This window comes from Melopsittacus undulatus, chromosome 5, assembly GCF_012275295.1.
Source record: "Melopsittacus undulatus isolate bMelUnd1 chromosome 5, bMelUnd1.mat.Z, whole genome shotgun sequence".
Taxonomy (NCBI): Eukaryota; Metazoa; Chordata; class Aves; order Psittaciformes; family Psittaculidae; genus Melopsittacus; species Melopsittacus undulatus.
Genome location: NC_047531.1, coordinates 60,255,557 through 60,272,948, shown reverse-complemented (window position 1 = coordinate 60,272,948; position 17,392 = coordinate 60,255,557). Strand labels below are relative to the sequence as shown.

The 17,392-nt window shown below is 44.1% G+C and overlaps 2 protein-coding genes across 2 annotated transcripts; both read left to right on the top strand.

Moving 5' to 3' along the window:
• The first annotated feature begins 345 nt into the window (after positions 1–345).
• On the top strand, positions 346–1,941 carry SNRPF (small nuclear ribonucleoprotein polypeptide F). Its single transcript, XM_034063113.1, has 4 exons — positions 346–489; positions 581–706; positions 887–951; positions 1,825–1,941. The coding sequence occupies exons 1-4, from the start codon at positions 487–489 to the stop codon at positions 1,889–1,891; spliced, it is 261 nt and encodes an 86-aa protein (XP_033919004.1). The 5' UTR covers positions 346–486; the 3' UTR covers positions 1,892–1,941.
• Positions 1,942–6,527: 4,586 nt separating this feature from the next.
• AMDHD1 (amidohydrolase domain containing 1) lies at positions 6,528–16,827 on the top strand. The gene is made up of 9 exons (XM_034063228.1): positions 6,528–6,664; positions 8,178–8,284; positions 9,272–9,336; positions 9,995–10,272; positions 12,349–12,574; positions 13,488–13,612; positions 15,364–15,457; positions 15,847–16,007; positions 16,713–16,827. Exons 1-9 carry the CDS (start codon positions 6,528–6,530, stop codon positions 16,825–16,827), a joined length of 1,308 nt encoding a protein of 435 aa, XP_033919119.1.
• The last annotated feature ends 565 nt before the right edge of the window (positions 16,828–17,392 follow it).

Below are 17,392 nucleotides of genomic sequence, written 5' to 3'. Positions count from 1 at the left end.
CCCGCCCCGCTTCCGAAAGGAAATAAGGCAGCTGCCTGTCCGAGGGGACAAAGCTCGCCTTTTGGGGCCTGCGGGACGGCGAGGAGGGCACAACAAGGAAGTCGGGAGGTAGCGAACAGGCTCAAGAGCCTGAGGTACTTCGGCAAGCAGCAGCATCCGCCTCTTCCGTCGCGGCCCCCCCCACTAACCCCGCCCCAGCCCCGCCGAGCGGTTGGTTAGGAAAGGTGGAAGGACAGCCAGGCCTGCCAATGAGAGAGGCTTACGGCGCCGCCAAGCCAATGGAAGCTCCGCTTTTCGCTTCGCGCGTGGGGGAGTTTCAACCTATTGAGAAGTGCGTTGCTGCGGGGACGAGGGGTTGGCGGTGAGAGCGGCGCCCCCGGAAGTAAAAGCCGGATCGGCGCGGCGGTTCGTTCTGTCGCAGCTCCGCCGCGCGCACGAGGCCTTCCCGTGTGGGGCTGTGTGTGTCGGGCCGCGCGCCGCGCCGCCATGGTGAGGGCGGGGAAGGGGCGGGAGCGCGCAGGTAGCGGTGGGGCGGGGGGGGGAGCGGGGCGGCCGCGCTGACCGGGTGCTCTCCCGACAGAGCCTGCCCCTCAACCCGAAGCCGTTCCTGAACGGGCTGACGGGGAAGCCGGTGATGGTGAAGCTGAAGTGGGGGATGGAGTACAAGGGGTACCTCGTCTCCGTCGACGGCTACATGAACATGCAGGTGAGGGCTGTGGGGTGGGAGCTGGCCTGGTGGGCCTAGGTCCTGAGGGGCCGGCAAAATGCGGCGCCTCGCCGGTGGGGGCGGGGTCATTCGGCCTCCCCGCCACTGGAGCGGGAAGCGGGGCGAAAGGTTTGCCAAGCTCCTTTTGTTGTGATTGTTGTGATTTCATTCTTTCTCAAGCTTGCGAACACAGAGGAGTATATAGACGGTGCGCTGTCGGGACACCTGGGTGAAGTCTTGATAAGGTAATGAGAGTGTTGATGGTGGGGATAGGCTGTCTAAATCTTAGCACTTGTATTAAATTATGCCACTTGTATTTGAAACTTGTATTGGTAGGTGCTGTGTTTCTTGTCTGACTAAGACACTAATGTAGCTCCATGTGAAGGCTGTGAATGCAACAGTGATGTTGATATTCCTTCTGAGGGGAGGAAGAATGAATTTTTAATATTTCTAAAGCATTTATGATCCTGGTTTGGGTAACAGTACTTTAGTTTTCTGGATTCTTTTATATCTTGTTAATCCTTTGGCATTAAAGCTGGAGAGGAACACTTTAAAAGGACATGTAGTGACAGGACAAGGGGGTATGGTGGCGGTAGACTTAGGAAAAGCTCTTTACTATGAGGGTGATGAGACACTTGCACAGGTTGTCCAGCAAAGCTGTAGATGTCCCTGCCCTGGCAGTGTTCAAGGCCAGGCTGGACAGGGCTTTGAGGAGTGTAGTCTAGTGGAAGGTGTCCCTGCATGTGTCAGAGGGTTGGAACAAGATGATCATTAAGGTCCTTTCCAGCCCAACCCATTTTGTGTTTATATGCTAACATATTGTTACTGAAAGCATTTTGCATGCTGGGAAGTTAAACTTGACTGTAACTGTTAACTCAGAAGTAAAAATTTCTTGTATAGCATCGTCAATCAGTTATTACTTTTATAAACTTGGGGGGTGGGAAGGCAGATGTGTCTGCAGTTGTGAAGAACATTGTAAAAACATGTACATGGTCAACAGCAGCAATTTGTCATGCAGGATTTGGCTGTGATCAGGCTATGCTATAGCATGAAATGCTTAAGGCTTTATATGTGGGGAAGGCTATAACACAACTAAGGGAACTCGGTTCTGTTTACAGGTGCAATAACGTTTTGTACATCAGAGGTGTGGAAGAAGAGGAAGAAGATGGAGAAATGAGAGAATAGGTGTTTTGTATATCTGGAAATAAACTTTTTTGTTTTCCGTACTTTTGTAACAAAGTGTTCACCTTTTCTTTTTTTCCTCTTTTATCATGGTGGAAAATGAAACCTTAAAAAGGCCTCTAATCTTCTATAGGTGTCTGAAAAACTTATGTGGAAGGAACAGGCAATTACTTAAATTTAAGCTGAAGATATTAAGAGTGGAAAGTGAGTATTTGAAAAAACAACCAACCAAAACCAAAAGACCCTCCCAAAGCAACTTTTAAGTGTTACCAGTGTCAGCAAATGCCATTACTGTGAAGGGAAACACCTGAATTTTGGTGATTGATGGACTGAATTAAATCTGCAAAGTTATGTGCTGTGAAGGTAAACAGATGTGTGATCCATGTATCAGCTCAGTTCAGTGTGGCTGTCAGTATGCTGCTGTCAGGCAGTCATGCTGCCATGCAGACTAACATAGTCATAGAAGGTTTCATTATATGTATGTTGATTTCTGTTGTTCTAGCTGCTGAGCAGACAAGGACCTGTAGGAATAGCTGTTTCTCTAGTAATGATAACACAGGCTGTGGAATGAGCAACAGGAAAACTTTTAAGAAACATCCTGATGTACCTGCTGCAGACTGCTAATGATCTGGTAGTGATTTCTTCAGCTCTGAATTGTTTCATTGGGAGAATATAACTATACTGCTTTGTAGCCTTATTTTAATAGAAACAAGGTTTTATTCCATTTATTTATTTATTTATGCTGCATTATTTATTTATGCTGCAAAACTCATTCAGTATTTGCAGCAACGTTGTTCTTAGTTGTCTTCTCTGCTTTAATAGCTGAAGGCTGCAGAAAAAACACCAATTATCTTCCCATCTGAAACACAGGGGAAATACAGCAGTCAAGATATCTTACAGTATGTATGCAGTTACTATTCATATATAATTAATCTTTCAACCTGTTTATAAGCTATTTAGAAATAGCTGTGAGGGCTTCACTGCAGGTGAGCTATGGAGATTTGTTATACTACAGTGTCTCTAAGAAATACTCTGCTGCTTTGAGTTGTGAAGCTTAAAGCATGGCTGTACAATCTTAATCAAGGAAGGAAAATTTGTACTGGTACTAGCCAATATCCACACAAAGGCCTCTTGGCAGTTATCAAGGTCTGAGGATGTTAGTGGCCTTTGTGGAGTTAAGATGACACAATGTAGAATGGGAGTGTACATAGTCTGCAGAGAAGAGAAAGCCCCTCTGATACTGGGCATTTGGAGTATTAGTTTTGGCAGGTACACAATAACCATGTTTTCTGATGTTAAGAGTAAACACTGAGATTAACAGGATCCATCCTTTATCTGTCAGTGCTTCTTGGTGGAAACAGGTGAGTGCTTTGCAATGCTACCAGTCAGAGACCCTCTTTGAAGGTCTCTGTGATGCAGCTCATAAATGTGGTCCTGCAAACTGGAACCCAAACTGCTGGAGGTGCAGTTCATGAGCCTCAGTTACGGCTGTTTTTACTCTGACCCTTCACTCATCACTTACTGCTGTCAAATATGGAAGTACTGGTCCTCTTTGACACATGGGGAAGTAAGAGCTGGGCAAAAATTAGGCAGTGACCCAGCTGCAGAAGTAATCTTGCTGCCATGAAACTTGCAGCCAGATGATGGTCATCAGTGGAATTTGAATTGCTGGAAAAGGTGCTGCTGTACCTGTACCTTAGTTTCCACTGAAAAATAGAAATGGTAACTTGTCCCCCTCAGAGAATTTTGAGGTAGGTGAAAAAGTTCCATGTTAAAGCTGCACAGGTGGTAACTGTGTTTGGTGCACACAGAGTGCAGATATGGTCCTTCAGCTGGGATCATTCATCCCTTGTGGGATGGCTGGAGTGAAGAGTGCTGGAGGCTGTGAGCTCCATCAGGATATAACACTGATTGTGTGAACTAGGGGGAAACCCTCTGCTTGGGATAATTTCTGCAGAGAAATACTGCCTGTTTCTTTCTCACACCGGAAGTCATCTCTGTAGCTCTGCATGTGTTCCTTTAATATTTACATCTGTAAGTTGCTGTAAAGAGTAAAAAATTACATTTGAAGTACTTGTGAAGCCTTTCATTACTTAAGCCAGTTCCTTTTTGGCAGCTTGAAGGCTCCCCAGCTCTACTGAAGCAGCAAGGCAATTGTAAGGCAATCCCTTTGGGAAAGAGAAAAGAGTTGCTGAAGTTGAAACCACTACTGGCAGCTTAGGAACCCTCAAAACAACTAGAGTAAATGTTTTCTAGTTAGAATACTTCCAGTGGCAGGAAGGAGGCAAAAAAGCATCTGATCTGTGATACAGCATGTCCGGTTTAGCATCTGCATGATGCAGATCAGTGCCCTCTCTGTGTTGTCACTGACAATCACAGTGGGTTTGGTATTAGAAAAGAAGATTGTGTTGGTCTCCTTCTCATTCCATTGATTCCTTCTCCGAAGCAGCCTGATGCTGACCTGAAAGCTGCTCCCTCAAGTGAGGTAGAAATGGGGCTGGTGGGAGCTGTTAAGTATGATGCTAGCACTGCATCAGCAGGTGGTGCCATCGCTGTGAGAGCATGCCACGTGTTTTAATCCTTCAGCTTTTCAGAATTACAGTTTGGGAAACCCTGGTGTATGCTGAACCACTTCTGTGTCTGCAGCTGAAGGTGACTGGTTCCTCAACAAAACAGAAGCCTCTGTCTGTTAAAAGATGTCTTCTGAGTTGTGCTGTACTGACAGCATACTTAGTTGCTCTCATGAGGGTAAAGAATACCTGACATACCCGATGTGTGCTGCATCTAGGTGAAAACAGTGCCTAGAAGAAAAAATGAAAAGAAAGCTACAATAAGATGGATAATAAGATGAATAATAGAAAAGTGTGATCTTAGTCAGAACTAAGAAAACATAGGTTTTTCTCCTGTAATTTCTCCCTCTTTCAAAGACTGAGAACACCTGCTTTACAGAGCCTTGGGTTTTCATTCCCAGTGAAAGCATGCTTTCATGTAGCTTCAGATCCTTTTGAGATATTTTATTGTCTACAGGTTTGTTTTGTTTTGATGGGTATATTCATTAGACTTCAAACTCAGAAAGATGCTTTTATTTTTGCATAGGACTAGGCATCAAACACAGTGACTAAGTCATACCTTGGCATGTAACTTCATAGCTAATCTTAGTTCTGATGGCCACACACTGCAAAGATGGATGCACGTGTTTCTCTTCACACCACAAAGCATTCCATTCATTTCAGTGAGAGAACCCATGCAGGTGAAGCTGCACAAAGCCTTACATGTGCTTAATTCAGATTTTGGTTTTAAGTGGTGTGAAAAGACTTGCCATGCAGATGAAAGTAAGGTCCTTGGAATATATCAATGTAATAGGGGCTGGTCCTTAGTTGGCATGAAGTAAGGCCCATGAATACAACAAATTTTCCTTTGTCCTGGAGCAAGTCCAAAAGGCAGAACTGCAAACATTCACTTACATATGTATTAAAGAAAAAAATAAAAGGGCTCATGATTCTATTAAAATATAAGGCATACACAGTAACTGAAATTAAGATGCTTTCATGTGTTTAAGTTGTTTAAATTGTTTATAAGGTAAAAGAAATCAGACCAAGTAGCAGGACATTCTAGCAGCAAAAGCTAATACCCTGCAAAAAGACTTACTAAATATAGTAAGAAGTTATGTAGTCAAAAAGAACCAAGAAAGACAACAGGACATGAGAAATACAAACCGTGTTGTTTTGAGCTCGTTTGTATTCATTTGAGTACAGGTGAAAAGGTGTCTAAAGAAGATTGCCACCACCAGAAAGGTGTTTGAGGGACCACTCATTTAGAAAGACTCTCTGGGAATTGCTTTAGCCCTATAGGTGCTGTGAATGTTTGAAGAGAGAAGAAAACAAAAATCCATGTCAAGAATAAGTATTTGCTCACTGATTCTCCCATCCCTAATCTGTAGGGGGCAGCAGACTTGCACCTTTCAGTCGTGGAATTGGATAAATATCTGCTCGGATATCTGGTTCGGTGAGAGATGTTTTGGCCCCTCAGGGGCTGGTGCTGGGACACTGGAGAGGTGATGGATGCTAACAAGGTGATGGGTGCCAGGGAAGGGAGATGTGGGCAGACAAATGCTCACAGTTCACAAGCTCTTATTTTCTTGGCAAAGCGAAATCTCCAGGTGGTATAGTGTGGACAAGAGGGCTTTGGAAATCCCCAAATAGCAAAACTGGTGCTTTGAAGCCTAACATAAACCAGCACGATGTACAGGTATTGTCAAGTTGCCCCGGACCACATCAAGAACAGCATCCCTCACCTGGGGCAGGCAGCTGCCGCACTCACCCTGCGGCTTTTTTGGCCCAGTTTTCTGGCAAGTGCTGGATGTGACCGGGGTGTGAATGGTCACCGTCATCCGCCGCACCCGTTCCCTGTCCGGGTGGAATCATCCGGCCCCTCCTGCCCTACTGCCCACCTCCGTGCCTTCCCCCCTGGGGGGAGGTTGGTAAACAAAGGCCAACCCGGGCAAGGGCAGAGCCAGGGTCGGGGTCAGGGCCAGGCCGGCGGGGCCGCAGGCGCCCTCCCCAGGGCCGCCCCGGGGGACTTTGAGCCGAGGGGCGGCCGCCCCCTGCGCCGCCCGTCGTTGTCCGCAGGGCCGAGGGCCATGGCGGGCCGGCACCGGCTCCTGCTGGAGAACGCGCAGCAGCTGGTGCTGGTGTGCGCCCGGGGCGAGGAGTACCTGCGGCGGCAGGACGCGGGCAGCCTGGCCGTGCTGCGGGACGCCAGCCTGGTGGTGGGGCTGTGAGTGCGGGACAGCGGGGCCGGGGCTGGCTGCGGGAGGGGGTCGCTGCCGCTGCCACCGCTGCGGTGGCTGCCGCCGGCTGCCTCGGGCTGGGAGCAGGGCACTGCAGCTGTCTGCCTGTGTGGAGCGGGACTTTGCAATCCCCATAGGATAACAGCTTGTTTGCTGTTGGAAAGGAACTTAAAGCTCATCCAGTTCCAACCCCCTGCCACAGGCAGGGACACCTTCCACTGGACAAGGTTGCTCAAAGCCCCATCCAACGTGGTCTTGAACACCTTCAGGGATGGGGCAGCCACAGCTTCTCTGAGCAACCTGTTCCAGTACCTCACCACCCTCACAGTGAAGAACTTCTTCCTAATGTCTGACATAAGCTTACCCTCTTCCACTTTAAAGCCATTCCCCCTTGTCTTATTACTATAGGCCCTTGGAAAAAGTCCCTCTCCAAAGTTCTTGTAGGCCCTCTTTAGGTACTGGAAGACTTCCCTAAAGTCTCCCCAGAGCCTTCTCTCCTTCAGACTGAACAAGCTCAACTCTCTCAGCCTGTCTTCAAATAACAAATAATTTTGACTGTTTTCAAAGTCCTGATAACTTCCTTTATCATGCTGTGGTCACACTACAGCCTCCTGAAGATAACTTGTTCTTTTGAACACTACAGCTACCCTCTTCTCCCTCTGCTTTCTATGTGAGCTGACATGAACTAATAGCAATGGTATAAATAATTTGTGTAATTAATGAAAAATGGCAGTTAATAATTAATGTATGTAATTACATCTCTGTCATTTCTATATGCTCTAACTGCTCTTTGCATCTTAAAAATTCAGCCATGTACCACAGAGGCAACTTCACTGAGGCTCCCATGATGACTCCCAGTTGCTGTTCTGGTAGCTTGAACAGAGCTGAAGACAAGGCCTAGAGGACAGAGGTGCTGCACAAGCCCAGGGGACCCCTGTTGTGTAGGTGATTAGGACCTCCCTGCATGGCTGGAGGCAATCTGTCAAGTGCAGTCTGGGGTTCCCAGTACAATCCTCAAGCTCCACTGGGAGAAAACTGCTGTTGAACCGATGATCAGCCCCAAAGAGATTTATCCCCATGGCTTCCAAGGGCATGAGGGTATGATTCCAGACCAGAGAGTGGAGGCTGGTGATGACAGTTTGATTTCCATGAGGGGGAGAAAGCCCTTCAGGTACCTGCGGGAGTAATGTCGTGTATCTGCTGATCCACAAGGGAAAAACAATGTTGCCTAGCAGAAATGAGAGCAAAAGAGTACCAAGAGTCTGAAGGGATCTAAGCAGAGCACATGACAAGCGTTATGGCAAACAACATGGAATGCATTGCATTACTCCATCATTTTCTGTGCATCTGTAAGATGAGCAAACCGCCTCCTGTGTGCATCTTCAGTCCTGCTGAAGGTTCCTACCCATGCTTTCAGAGAGTTGTTGCTCCAGGAGCTGTGAGTGAGCACTGTCTTTTCAGCAGGCTCACACTTCTTTGTCCATTGTCTGTTGTTTGCAGAGACGGTTGTATCAAAGCAGTGGGCCAGGCAGATGTGATTCGCAATCAGTTTTCAGGAGCAACATTTGAAAGAATAATTGATTGCTCTGGGAAGTGTGTGTTACCAGGTAGGTGTAATTCCTAATTACACAGTGCTGAAGTGTGGCAAGTGCTTAGAGACAAAGTACTCAAGTCTGCTAATATGTGTTAAACATCCCTCCAACCTTTTTTCCTCTATGTTCAGTACTGGTTTGGCAGTATCTTCTGCTGGGGCAGAGTGTCATCGCTTCCTCATCAGGAGTGCTGCAAGGAAAAAATTGCAGCACTGAGGATGGTTCTTTTGGGCTTCATGGTGGAGCTTTGTCTCCTCTTTTTTCATGTTAGAACTGTTCCTCTATCACAGATCACACGGTAACGTAGCTGGGCCACATAGTGACTTTCTAGATTCAGCTCTCTTTTCTGTACCCTTTCTGCCCATCACCTGTTCAGCCGCAGAGCTCAGTCTCCATGCTGCCAGTTGTAGACAAAAGGGCAGCAGTTTAAGTCACATGCTCTGCAACTTCACCTGATGCGAAATAAACCTGGGCAAGTCTATTGCATGAGCTTTGCAAGTGCTGTTAGCGCATGAGCTGTTAGGCCTCTGTTTTGTTTGCAATGGCCTTGGACAGGCAGTAGTGTTGGTTTCACAGCTTGTAGAAAAAGCTCCCACTGGAGTAAGTGGACTATTGTTAGACTAAGTACCAGCATACTAAGCCCAACCTGAGCAGGCTGCTTTTTTAAAGAGCACAGATATAAAGTCTAATGAACTCTTTCAAAGTCTGTAATTTATAATTCCTTCCACAGTTTGAATACATCATCAAAACACCATAAAAACTCAGCAACTGGTGCACTCACCCAGAGACATTTTGCATAATGTGTCACACCTAAAAAAACTGAAAGAAAATTAATAGCTTTTAAAGAAAACCCTAGATTTTGCACTGCTTGGTTTTTTCTTTTTCTCTAACTAATAGAGACTTTATAGGGGAGCTTCTGCTGTTTAATTTGCTTGCATGTCCGTAACCTTTTCTCTTACACAGTGAAGTAATGTGAGTGTATGTTTACTTTGTTTCCTTTAGGCCTGGTAGATGCACATACACATCCAGTGTGGGCTGGTGATAGGGTTCATGAGTTTGCAATGAAGGTAACGGCATAACATTACACGTCTGGATTTTTATTTCATCTTTCTTTTTTTTTTACACATAACTTTCTAGTGAATCCCATCTTTCATTGTAGAAAAATGTGTATAATCTGAGGGTTGATTTCTGAATAGTGGTAGTCTGAGAGAGAAGTGTAATTGCAGCCAGCCTTGATGTAGTTTTGCATTAACTGAAGCAATGCAGGAGTGCCACCTTCTATACCATCTAACCTTGATTTCCCCTTTTATCCACATAAATGACATTTTGAGCTAGAGAAAAATTTTCCACTTGGGCTTGTGAGGGAAGAAAATCATAGAATTGTAGAATGGTTTGGGTTGGAAAGGACCTTAAGATCACCCAGTCCAACCCCCCTGCCATGGGCAGGGACACCTCACACTAAACCATATCACCCAAGGCTTCATCCAAAAATCTTTGAAGTAATTCTCTTTATGTTGCTTCTTACAAGATTTCTTCACCCAAGTGGAGGGGAGAGAGGAGAGGAGAGGGAGGGAGGAAGAATTAATGGAGATTTCTGTCCTTCCCCCCACTTCTTCTCTTTGCAAAGAGCTCTCAAGGTGCTTTGTAGAATCCCTTGGATAGAAAAAACACATTTAACAGCTAAATGTATGGGGATGTTGGGTTTTGTTTTCTTTTATCCCGAAGCTGGCAGGTGCATCCTATATGGAGATCCACGAGGCTGGGGGAGGAATACACTTTACTGTGGAACATACGCGGAAGGCCACAGAGGAAGAGCTGTTCAGTACTTTCAAACACCGACTTGAGCACATGCTCAGAACAGGATCTACACTGGTTGAATGCAAGAGTGGATATGGCTTAAACTTAGAAACAGAGCTTAAAATGCTCAGGGTGATCGAACGCGCAAAGCAACACATGGATATTGGCATTTCCTCAACGTACTGTGGAGCTCATTCAGTGCCAAAGTAATATGACTTTATTAGTACGACTTGATTCTTCTTGCTCTCGTTAGGTCTTACTGCTTTGCATTGAAAATTGGCTGAAATACATGATTTGAAACAATAGCCAGTGTTTACAGAAGGCTCTCCTAAATTTTAGTTTGAAGGAAGACAGGGAAGTATTATTTAATGGCTACTAAATGCCAGCATCAGTTTAGCACAGAATTCCTGCCTCCAGCTGAACCTCCACTGAACATAACACAGATTACAGGGTTTCCTGTACAGAAAGTTCTTCTGCTACTCTTAGTCTCCACCATGAACTTTTATTTTAACCAGCTAAGAGAAATAAATGGTGTATCTTAATTATGCTTGCATGCAATGGAGAAATGTACACATCTTATAGGTATGTGATGAGTAGAAGATTAAAGTAAACATGTTTAATCACGATTGGCTCAAGTAGAGATACCATAAAAAGCCTTTCTCACTTTGACAGTTTTTCCCCATGACTGGTTGGAAGGAACTTAAAGCTAATCCAGTTCCAACTCCCCACCATAAGCAGGAACACCTTCCACCAGACCAAGTTGCTCAAAGCCCCATCCAATCTGGCCTTGAACACTGCCAGGGATGGGGCAGCCACAGCTTCTCTGGGCACCCTGTGCCAGTGCCTCACCACCCTCATAGTGAAGAAATTCTTCCAAATACCTAATCTAGCATCTTTCAGTTTCTGTGGGACCATGATACAGAGCATTGGCAACAGGCAGCACTTACTGAAGTATGCACCAAATGATGCAAGCTGCTGCAGTCTGAGCCATCCTAGAGAAAAATAAGGCTGCTCTGTTTAACGTGATGCTTATTCCTGCCCATTGCTTTTAAAAACTCTTTCCAGGCTTGGAGTATCTGCAGGTCCTTAGGAGTTGAACCTAGAAAGTTTACAGGAGGGAGAAAAAGAAATAACTGTTCATCCCTCTAGTTGTCATTTTGAATCAAATTCATGTTTTTTGGTTTTTTTTTTTCAAAGTGATTTCCTGAGCAGAAGTCTCCTGCATTAAAACAAAGAGTTTTGCATTCTTGGGCATTATGTCCCCCCAGAAAGTGAAACCGAGACTTGTGTTTCCCTGTTTTTTCTTGGCTCTGGTCCTAATCTTTCAGTCCAAATTCCTCCAAAGACTGCTGAGTCAAAGAAGAAAAAAGGGAGGAAGCTTGGTGTGGTAAAAGCCTAGGCAACCCCAATGACTGTTTCAGTGAGGGTGAACAAAACAAGGGCCCTAAGTTGGGTTCTGCTCTGCTTTATAACTGATGCTTATAAATCCAAGCAGAATTTGGCTTCTGGAATTTACTGCCATTGTAAAACTCCCATGTGTGGCACTTGGGTAACGCCAGTCTGTGCCTGAAACGGGGATTGAGATGTCACAGCCATTTATCTGCAGTGTACCACTTACCTGCAGATCTTAAAACTGCAAAATGCTAACAACCCAACTGCATATTTTGGGATTGTTGGCTCTTTTGATCAGAGGCATTTACTGATCTCTCCTGGATTATCTCTCTCTAACAGGGGGTTTGTAAATGGATCTGACTTTGATAAATTGAACTTTGAGAGGCCCCTCTGATTCAGAAACAGTTGCCTAGCAATCACTCTGAATAATGCAAAAGGATGAGAGGTAAATTTGAAACAATGACTTGTGCTGCACATCCCCTTTGAGCGTTGATCCTTGCACAAACATATTGCATGAACGCCACTGAGTGTATTTAGATAATAATTTACATATTTTAAATAGCTGTGTTTCAGGGTACAGGGTAAGGAAGTCAAAATATAGGAAAGCAGAATATTTTGTTTTAAAACATCCCATTTCTTGGTTAGCATCTAAGGTACCCACCTTATAAAAAATGTACAGTAAGGTATTCTAATGTTCTTTGCATGGAAAGTCATTCATATTTGAGAATACGTGAATTACAGTAGTTTGAAATTTTTAATCTGAAGGGGTTTTGGGTGATTTGTATTTGCATCATTTTCTAAACAATCTGGTAACTGCATGTATGTTGTGAGTGTTTGCCAGGCTTCAAGGATGTTATTCTCATGGCTCCCTAACATTTTATTTTCATTAGAGGGAAAACTGCTGCTGAAGCCACAGATGACATTATCAATAACCACCTCCCTAAACTGAAAGAACTCAAACTAACTGGTGAAATACACGTTAACAATATAGATGTGTTCTGTGAGAAGGGAGTCTTTGATCTGGAGTCTACCAGGAGAATTCTTCAAGCTGGAAAAGATATAGGGTTACAGATTAACTTCCATGGTGATGAACTCCATCCGATGAAATCTGCTGAGGTACGTCTTTGTTAACATTCAGTGGAGCCATTTTTTGCTCTTGGAGGGGCTGAATCTTTGAAAGAATTGCAGTTTTCGGAGGTTTTCTTTTCTAAGGCTTTATAAAACAGACCATTCATAGACATCTATTTCTATCAGATGATGGAAAGTGCAGCCCTTGTGCAGCTTTGGAGGTAAGGACATTGGAGGAAGCCTTGACCTACAAGCACCATCGTGCAGTGCCTAATCAAACATTGACTTTGCCTATTTTCCACATGGGTACAGACAGGGAAGGTGGATATCCGTGAACCCAACAGCAACTTGGAAAATCTTTTTTCCTTAAACATTCTGTTAGCAGCAACAAGTCAGATGTGCGGTGAGCATACTCAGAGGGCTGGTTTAGTCAGGAACAGGCTCCCAAATAGATTGATATAGAAAGTCACTCTAAGACCACATTTCACCATCATTGCTTCCTTCCTGTGGGGTCTGCTCAAGTTATTCTCTGCTTTATTAAAAATCAAACCAAAACCAAAAAAACTTGATTAATTATAAAAGCCTTTTTGGTGCTTCACTGTTGAAGTCGGCAGTTGCACTGCTAGCTCTGCAGCCAGCGTCAGTTTTGTCAGCTGTTTTCTGCTGGTTACTTTGTGAACAGCAGTTGGTAATGGTTTTATCCATAGCTGTCCCACAGTTTGCTTGTCAGATGGCTGAAGACACCACTGAAGGTGCACTTCCACTCAGTGGATGGTCAATACCTCTTCGTGGACAACTTCTGCAGTAAATTAGCAAATACTTTGTCTCTGCCTTCCATTTGTTCTTTCAAGCATTCTTTGTGTGTTTCCTTTGGTAAATTTTACATTAGCAGTGAATTCTCTCCTGCAGTCAACTGCAAATGACATTGCTTTACTGCACTAATTGGGAATTAATTGCTTAGCTTGGAGCTGAACTTGGAGCCCGGGCTATCAGCCACCTGGAAGAAGTCAGTGATGAAGGTATCAAGGCAATGGCAAGAGCTAAGTGTGCCGCTGTCCTTTTACCAACAACTGCCTACATGCTAAGGTAAGGCCACTAGGTTGGTGGAAGACTTTTGTAACATCAAAACTGTGTGGTTTTAGGGTCTTTCAATGTAAAAATGTAAGCTTGTATCTATGCCTCAAGGATCAGGCTTGATCAGTGAAGACAGTCACAAATACAAAAAGCTGCATGAGCCTCCTTAGGTCTTGTTTCTTGTGCTTGTGAACTGTTGGCTGATCGCAGGTACATGCACTGCCACAAGACAAGATCTCAGGGAGGATGTGTGGTCCTGCAAACTGATCCCAGCAGCAAAACACCTGATCAGACAAACTGACCAGGGAGGTGAAGGAGACAACAGAAATGCAGCCACGAATAGAAGAGGCTGTGGCTGTAACTCACGCATTACTCCAGAGACCCCATGCACTGGAAAGTTTATAACCTCAGGATAAGACTAGGATGGGGATAATAACAAGCCATAGGAAATGAGGCCTCATTTGTCACAGTGTCCTGATTACTGAACACAGGACTCCCAGTCTAAAAATGAAGAAGCCATGAATGAGGGACTTGTTAAGAGAGTATTGGAGGTCTGAGAGCTGTGCAGTGTATAAGAAGTTACTGTGACGTAACGTACATCCTTTGATGGCCTCCTTCAGCTCCATCAGTACCAGTTATGAGAGCTCAGATCTCAGAAGGTCCTGCCTCTATACAATCCCTTGTCTGAAGAAAAGCAGTAGTGGCCAGGGCTGCTTCACTGGCTGACCAGGGCTGGTGGTCAGTGTGCAGCTGGAGAGTTGCTTAATGGTAAGCACACTCTTGTTTTGGCCTTTACTAACTGTTGCCAGAAGTACTCCTAAGGAGTCTCGCAGCAGAGCACAGCAGGGGAGGCAGAGACTGGAAGGACACATGAGGACAGGGAATGGCACTTCAGAACAATCCTTTTAAACACAGTTAACTCTTGGAGCATCATGTTGTCATAAATCTGCTAAGAGTCTTCTGTAGGGAGAGGATTGTCTTATACCCAATGTAAGTACTTTATTAAGACCTCGTTTATTGTTTTTTTTCCTGTTAATTGCAGTGCTTTTAATGCTACTTTCTGAGCAGCAGTTGCTCTAATGTTTCATTTTTATTGTTACAGTGCTTTATTTCTGGACACGATGTTTGGCGCTATTGGCTTTACAGCAACTACAGCTAAAACTTCTTAGTGTATTTCCTAGTGCCCAGCCTTGCAAACACTTTCCCAGATTAATCCAATAGCTAAACAATTTTGAAATGGTCATTCTGAATATTGAAGTTATTGAAGATTTCTTTTGCATTAGCAGTGCTAAGTGAGAAAATCCTCTAATATACACGAATTTAAGGTCACAGCTTCAACTTAACATTTCAAATTGACAACAGGCTTGGGAAGGGGTTATTGAATTTCTTGTGCCAGGTGTTTGGGAGCCTGCCTTTGAAGCTGTAAGGACTAGAAAATACTTCTTTGAGAAATGGAGATTTTCACCTAGTAAATCCTGACATGGCTGAGGTCTGGATAAATACCAGGATTTCAGTGGCCTGAAGCCTGATGGTTGATCCTGGCTGCTCCCACATGATACTTCAAAAGAATTGATCACAATTCCCATTCTTGCTATCTGTAGGATGATAGGTAGAGAGCCAAGAGGGGAATGTGGGCCTTCATCTCCAAAAGAATCAGTGTAGCTGAATGCATGAATCTAGCCAAACCGAGTGGTGGCTTTTGCTTTTGTAAATCATCACATAGTAACTAAGTGAATTGTACTGACAAGTGTTTTTCCCACTAGACTGAAGCAACCTCAAGCTAGAAAAATGTTAGAAGAAGGAGTCATAGTTGCTCTTGGCAGTGACTTTAATCCTAATGCATATTGTTTTTCAATGGTAAGCTATTTTTTCATTTTTATGACACCACAAAATTATGCAGTCTCATACTAGTACAACTTGTGTGTGGACCTTGCATGTCTTTGTATCTGCTAAGAGAGCTGTATCCCCTGGTTAGACAATTGCCCATGCTTATTGAAGTGTGTTGGTAGTTTTTGCCAGCAATTCTTTAAACCAGAAGGGGTTCTAATCTTTGTACGCACTGAGATGCTTCTAAAAAAGGCTCTCATAGTTCCTGATTTTAGATTTCTGATTCTGAAGTTGGCAAGATTTACATTACACAGGACAACTCCTGTTGCACAAGGAGGGACAGCGCTTAGGATTTGAGGCATGAACAGCTTTATTTGCGTTACTGATAACTCCCATTTTCCACTTAACTTGCCTATTAGCCTATGGTGATGCATCTGGCCTGTGTAAACATGAAGATGTCAATGAATGAAGCACTGGCAGCTGCCACCATTAATGCAGCTTATGCTCTGGGAAAATCGGATACACATGGCTCCATAGAGATGGGCAAGCAGGGGGATCTTGTGATCATAAATTCATCAAGGTTTGTTCTTCCATTGTAATTTGAAATGTGATTTAACAGAAGGGACTGGTTTTCACCATGTTTGGATAGTGGAGAGGTTAGTGAACTCCTCGTGCCACTAGCATTTTAGACCCACTTTCAATCTCCTTAATTACTCCACTGGAAAATAAAGCCTAGGACTTTAGGCACTAATATTACAAAGAATCCATGCCTAATTACAACTTATCTAAAGGTAATACCTGCTTATTTTGTGGAAGGAATAATGGAACGAGTCAGAGGATGGTTTGTGCTTGAGGGAACCTTAAAGCTCATCTAGTTCTAGCTCTCCTGCCATGGGCAGGGACACCTTCCATTAGACCAGGTCGCTCAAGGTGCCATCCAGCCTGGCCTTGAACACTGCCAGGGATGGGGCAGCCCCAGTTTCTCTGGGCAACCTGTTCAGTGCCTCACCACCCTCACAGTAAAGAACATCTCCCTAATGTCTGATATAAACTTACCCTCTTTCAACTTAAAGTCATTCCCCCTTGTCATATCACTACAGTGATAGTGATGATCACTATCACTTGTACATGAACTCGCTGTATTCATGCAAAAAGAAATCAGCATGTACACATGGAATAGTGTTTTCCCATGGTTCAAGCAAATCTTTTATAATTACCAAGTATACTAGGTATATAAGCCACTCTAATGCAAGTTTGGATATTCTTATACATCTCATCTTTCTAGGTGGGAGCACTTGATTTACCAGTTTGGGGGACATGAAGCATTGATCAGCTACGTTATAGTTAAAGGAAAAATCATCTATCAAAATGAGAGGTGTGAGACAATGATCAGTTACTGAGAGATGATAATTTAAGAATGATGATAATTTGGAAGCTACTATTAGCATGGAGTGTTTCAAAGCAACAAATGAGGTTTGTATCGAGCCAGTAAATTGTTTGCCTGCTCACCTTACCAGCCTCTTGTTGAAATAAACTTTACCAAGCATTTTCATGTCTGTTGTCCTTCTCTCTACTGCATGAAAATAATTCCTAGTTGTATCCTTTTGAAATAAGTCAGTTTCAAAAAATGGTTTCTTACACAATTAATTTATTAAATCATTCATCTATAAACTTACTTACTGTATTTGAAAAAAACCCAAAGAAACCACCAATGAATGAAGAAGTTCATAACCACGTAAGATTTATTGGGAAGAGTGACCTGTGACAGAGGGCCAGAGGCTGAGACATGGACATTTGGAATGGTCCTTGGTGGTGTTGGGAGGCCACCGTATCCTGAGGCAACATTCATAGCTCCTGGGTCTGCTCAGTCCCAAACTAAGCAGATCCCAGAACCACAGTCATGGTGGGAAACACAGTATCTGATCTCTCCAAAATACCAATCTGCTTTCTGCAGCCTTCAAACTC

Coding starts and splice junctions, on each gene's coding strand:
- SNRPF (XM_034063113.1), top strand. Junction 707..886: donor ACGGCTACATGAACATGCAG/GTGAGGGCTGTG, acceptor TTCTTTCTCAAG/CTTGCGAACACAGAGGAGTA. Junction 952..1,824: donor CTGGGTGAAGTCTTGATAAG/GTAATGAGAGTG, acceptor TTCTGTTTACAG/GTGCAATAACGTTTTGTACA.
- AMDHD1 (XM_034063228.1), top strand. CDS start 6,528: ATGGCGGGCCGGCACCGGCTCCTGCTGGAGAACGCGCAGCAGCTGGTG. Junction 6,665..8,177: donor GCCAGCCTGGTGGTGGGGCT/GTGAGTGCGGGA, acceptor TGTTGTTTGCAG/AGACGGTTGTATCAAAGCAG. Junction 12,575..13,487: donor ATCCGATGAAATCTGCTGAG/GTACGTCTTTGT, acceptor TTAATTGCTTAG/CTTGGAGCTGAACTTGGAGC.